This window comes from Anopheles arabiensis, chromosome 2, assembly GCF_016920715.1.
Source record: "Anopheles arabiensis isolate DONGOLA chromosome 2, AaraD3, whole genome shotgun sequence".
In the NCBI taxonomy this organism is placed as follows: Eukaryota; Metazoa; Arthropoda; class Insecta; order Diptera; family Culicidae; genus Anopheles; species Anopheles arabiensis.
Genome location: NC_053517.1, coordinates 81,916,821 through 81,922,051, shown reverse-complemented (window position 1 = coordinate 81,922,051; position 5,231 = coordinate 81,916,821). Strand labels below are relative to the sequence as shown.

The window sequence follows — 5,231 nt, the reverse complement described above, 5'->3', positions numbered from 1 at the left end:
ATCTTTTACCCAACCAGGGTCCAAACCACGAACCAAACGAGAGAAAAAAAAAACACAAAACACACACACACACATTCTTTGTTTGCATTATTATCAATCTAGATATTATTCAATTTTCCCATTCTGGTCGGCCACCGTGTTTTTGGCTTTGTTTTGTTACGACCTCAACCCTTTTCCTCCTTGGACCGGGATGCTCCGAGCGAACCACGGGGCTTGGGTTTCGGATGCATTTGTGTAGCCCCGGCCTGACAGCTGGAAAGCCGATAAAAGGGGTACAACGGGCCACAACAAAGGGGGCAACAGGCGCAGGACATTCAACTACAGTCATCGGGGGTCAAAGCATTTGTTTTCTCTCACATGGACGAATCACGGCGAAAGAGGTTTTTTTTCTTCATTACCTCCAAACTATATAACACAAAACCCTAACCCTTCCGTGTTAGGAGCAGTTCAGCAGAGAGCATTCAGTTAGGCTGGAAGGACACGCGGAACGTGATTCCTTTTTATTCAAATGTTCTCGCAGCCCCTCGGCCGGGAGCTGCCACCGAACGGAAGGGATAATTTTGTAACGCATCCTACTGGGTGGAAAACCAGTTTTCTTCACGAGAAAAACCTTTGCAATTGTACTCTTTTTTTCAGCCCATCACCTTCATTTTATACACACATTCAAATACATTGCAAACTCGTTTTAATCGTGCTGCTATAGCCTAGAAAGAAAATATTCCCAACCAAAGGTTCACAAAGGTTGGTTTCTCACCTCGCTAGTGCAATTATTCCGTTTGATATTGTCCAACAGTGAAGACCGTGGTAGAGGTGCTCGTAAAAGTTGCTTACAAATTGGTGATTTCAAGATATGTTTCGAGTATAGTTATGCTTTTTCGTAGGAGAAAGAATCTGTGTGAAATCAAAAAAACGTTATAAATAGTTTTAAAAAACTGAGAGAAAAACTGTCTCTTCAAGTGAGAAAAAAGAAGAATTAGATAGAAAAGATAAAAGAGAAATAGAAGAGATAAGCAAAATTGGGAAAGATCTTAAGTAATAAGAAACAATTTGGTGCTTGCGAAATAAACTGTTTTGTGTGTATCACGTTTCGGAACGACCATATAACGTGCTTCATAAGAACGCAATTAAAGGATTCTGTTCAGCTGATATATATGTTGAAAGCAGTTTCGACATTTTATTCAAGCAGTTTTAGCAATTTTCTATTTTCTCATAGCGTCATTTTCGCTAACTTTTACCCATTAGCTACTAAATGTTGTCAGTACGCATCAACGTCTGTCCCTATAGGACCATAATTTACTATTGAGCATCAATTTTTGTCTGTAAATCAAGATTTTTGCCTATAGTAGAATGCTTTTTAAAGTTACATGGAAAATAATATGTTTTGACATCTTACATATGTGTGTTTAAATCTGATCGAATCGCTATTGCATTCTAGAATCTAAAACTGCCTGCCAACATAGAAGTCTTTATTGGAGATTTGAATTTCATCATGGGAATCTAAATTGTTCAACTACTATTCATTAAACAGTTGATTATGAGAAATTAGTTGGAGAATTTTGGACCACATATTTTAAGAAACTATGCAAAATATTCCTGACTTGGCTGAATAGGTTTCCTAACAATCAAACATTGATATTTTAGAGAGAAAACTTGAGGAAAGCCATCAATCATTTGGGTCTTACTGACAAAATTTAGTAGCAACAACTGTATTGGGCATTTAAAAATTACCCAAATTCAAATTCAATAGTTTTCTAAAACGTATACTCAAAACTTATTTCAAAAATTACCCAAATTCAAATTCAATAGTTTTCTGAAACGTATACTCAAAACATGCTTGAAATCAAACACCGACTGCAAATCACTAACAGAAACCAATCCTATCAAACTTGATTCCCACTAATGCGCCCTACGAGCAGCAAATGCCATCGATCAGATTCTCCTCCTTCCGGCAGTCGTTGCGCGTCATCGCGTACGCCGTGATCGATTCCTTCAGCTCCTTCAGCAACGGCCGGCTGTCCGCGCACCGGAACCGATTGCCCTCGAGCATGATGCGCACCATCACCGGGAACGAGCCGGCCAAATCCGTCACCGCCAACCGTTCCAGCTGGTTGCGGCGCAGATCCAGCTTCAAAATGCGCGGCACCGTCCGCAGCACGTTCAGGTCGAGATGCGTGAACTGATTGTCGGCCAGATGCACGTACTTCAGGTGTGTGATCGGCGCGGTCAAACTGTTGCTCACCGATTCCAGCTGATTGCCGTCCAGCTTGAGCAGCACCAGCTTACCGAACCGGGCGGCCGACCGGAAATCGAACTCGCGAATCCGATTGAACGACAGATCGAGCGTGATCAGCTTCTCAAACACCGGCACCTCGTCCACGCTCGTCAGCTTGTTGTGGGGCAGCTTGAGCAGGATCAGCTCCGACCCGTTGGTGGCGGTGCTTTCCACTGTGCGGATTCCGTTCCCGATCGCTACCAGCTGGCGTAGGTTCGGTGGAATTCTGACCACGCTCAGCTTGTTGTGGCTCGCGTCAATCAAATCAAAGCTCCAGCGCCGCTCAAACTGTGCCACGTTGAACGTCTTCAGCGCATTGTGCGAGACGTTCAGTGCCGTGAGTGAATGACATTCCTGGAACAACCGATCGTCAATCGCACCCAGTCCGTTCTGCTGCAGCTCTAGCCGCTCCAGATCGGACAAATCGTCAAACACGCCGGGTTGCAGCTCGGTTAGGCTGTTGCTTCCCAGCAGCAGCGTTTTCAGCTCACGCAGCCGCTTGAACGCGGTGCTTTCGATCGTGGCGATCGCATTATCCGAAAGGTCAAGCGTTTGCAGCCGGCTGGCACCGAAGAAGGCCACGTCGGGCAGATCGTGAATTTTGTTACCGCGCAGGTACAGTGATTGAAGTGTTTTTGCGTCGGCAAAGTTGCGCGACTGAATCTGCTTGATGTCGCTGCCCGTTGCGTTCAGCGATTCCAGCTTCGGGAAGGTCTGGAACATGGCCGGTGGGATGCCGGTGAGCGAGGAGCGTGCAAACTGGACGGTGGATAGGGTGGAGGGATTAGAGCTGGCAAAGGTGGTGGTTAGAATCTCGTCCGAGGACACTTTGGCACCGATCAGGCTGCAGCTACGGTCCAGCTCCATCGTGCAGCTCAGCTGCTTTGCGAAAGTGATTCGGGGTAGCGCAATGCCTACCATTCTGGAAGTGAAGAAATTAACTTCTAGTTAGTACCTTTGAAGAGTTTTGGATAAATTGGGCAATTTTGCTGACGTAGTCGTAATGATCAATCACTGTGAAAGGTATTTGCAATACAAATCACAACTAAAACTTCTTCAGAAACTCATTACAAATCCTTTATGCGTAATGAACTAGTTTTATGAACCATAGTAATGTATTTATCAACAGCCTAATTCTGTAAAAACACCAACACCAAACTTCTACACACATTTCCGAAATACTCACACAACGATTGCCCACAGTTTAACCATCTTGAACAGCGCTCGGAATGAAACTGACGACTTTCGTGCGGCTTTTGCTCATCTTCGACTCATCACCACAAACCGTAGTATCATTGAGCATTGATAAGGAAGTGGCCGACGTTGTTTTGCTTACCCTCAACTTTAACCCACCGGCCTGGTTGTTTGTCTGGTCAACTCTAGTGACAGAGCAAGCGTACTTTCCGCACGCAACAACATAAACAGTTCATTGTATTTACGTTAAAGGCTTTATAAGGTAAAGTGAGACGATGTCTAAGACTACAAAGGAAGGAATTATGATTCACCACAACTAGAAAACAAATAATTCTGAAAAAAGTGTAACAAAGTGTAAATACATTAATTGAACCAATACAATTCCTATTCTTCAAACTGGATTCCATCTTCTAACCCTTATCGCGGAAAATTGCATTCAACGCGTAAACGTGTGACGTTCGCTTCATCATGGGATTTACCGCGCTGCGGACGAGAAGCGTTACACGAGCGTTACATAAAATCAACATTCCTTTCGAAATGTTTTGCCGACGGCAAACGTTGCGCCTGCTGTACGAGAGTTGCGCTGCGCATTCGTTACGAACCAAAATTAGAAATAGAAGCGCTTAAAATAAAATTTAACCGTAAGAGAGAGAGAGAATTCAGTTTCTTGTTTAGTTCTTCGTTACAGAGATCATCATAACAAAATAACTGTTTCACTTTTCCCATACCGGGAATCGAACCCGGGCCTTCCGGGTGAGAGCCGGATATCCTAACCACTAGACAATATGGGAGGTGTTGTAATGCCAAGGCTTGCTTGCTGTTTTGTACTACATCGAAACCAACCGAAAGTGATTAAATATATTTGAAAAACATCGAATAAAAGTGCATTGATATTCACAACTAATGATAAATAAAGTATTTCTTCTATATTTAACTACATTTTTCTTCATTCGACATGGCACTTCTGTACAACCTCATCAGGCGCGGTGTGTTACAATCAATTACGCCCTCGTTTGACGAACACTAATAGAAACAAATGATGCCCAAATAGATGAAGCTATCCGTTCCAACCCTCATCTCGCGCGGTCCCACCACCTCATGAGGCGCGATGCTACAACAACGTACTCCCAGTTCCCCGTCCCAAGCTTCATCCTAATGAGACTAATTAATCACCAACCAGCGGCACGCAAACCTGCACCCATTCGCACCTCTCGTACGGGTTTTCTTGTTTTTACTCACAATTTTACAGAGACATTCCACACGATCCGGTTTTCACGCTATTTTTCCACGCTGCTTTAACAAAACCGCCCATCGGAATAAATCAAACGCGTTCGTCTAGGTTCCAACTCCGGGCGCTGGTGCACCCAGTATTTACTCCGTCAATCAAAAGCCCATCAAACGCGGGCAGCAACAGGGACCGCATCACATTTGACCCTCGGAGAAGGAGAACCTCCGTTTTTTTGGGGGTTTGTAGCCATCAGTTCACCAGGAGAAGAAGAAAAACACATTCTTGCGTCAGCTGAAACGCATATCGTCCAGAACGACCGGTACGTTCTTGGTGATTTTGTTTTGGAAGGGGGGTCCCAAAAGCACCATAAAACCAATATCGTGACAGGCAGAAGGTGCGTTGGCCGCCTTAACGGGTGATCCCCGTGTCCATTCCCGTCGCTTGCCGTCGGGCCGTCGGCGGCAGCGGTCACCATAAACATCCACTTTAATAATCGTTATTTGAAAACATTTATTATAAACTGCTTAATTACAGAGA

General features: G+C 44.4%; 1 protein-coding gene and 1 non-coding gene across 2 annotated transcripts; both read right to left on the bottom strand.

The window, feature by feature from the left end:
* Positions 1-668: 668 nt before the first annotated feature.
* On the bottom strand, positions 669-3,592 carry LOC120894727 (insulin-like growth factor-binding protein complex acid labile subunit). Its single transcript, XM_040297492.1, has 2 exons — positions 3,459-3,592; positions 669-3,194 (listed from the first exon to the last, which is right to left on the bottom strand). Exons 1-2 carry the CDS (start codon positions 3,482-3,484, stop codon positions 1,907-1,909), a joined length of 1,314 nt encoding a protein of 437 aa, XP_040153426.1. The 5' UTR covers positions 3,485-3,592; the 3' UTR covers positions 669-1,906.
* A 593-nt stretch (positions 3,593-4,185) lies between these two features.
* Positions 4,186-4,257, bottom strand: Trnae-cuc. The gene has a single exon. It is a non-coding gene; the product is annotated as a tRNA-Glu (tRNA).
* Positions 4,258-5,231: the final 974 nt, after the last annotated feature.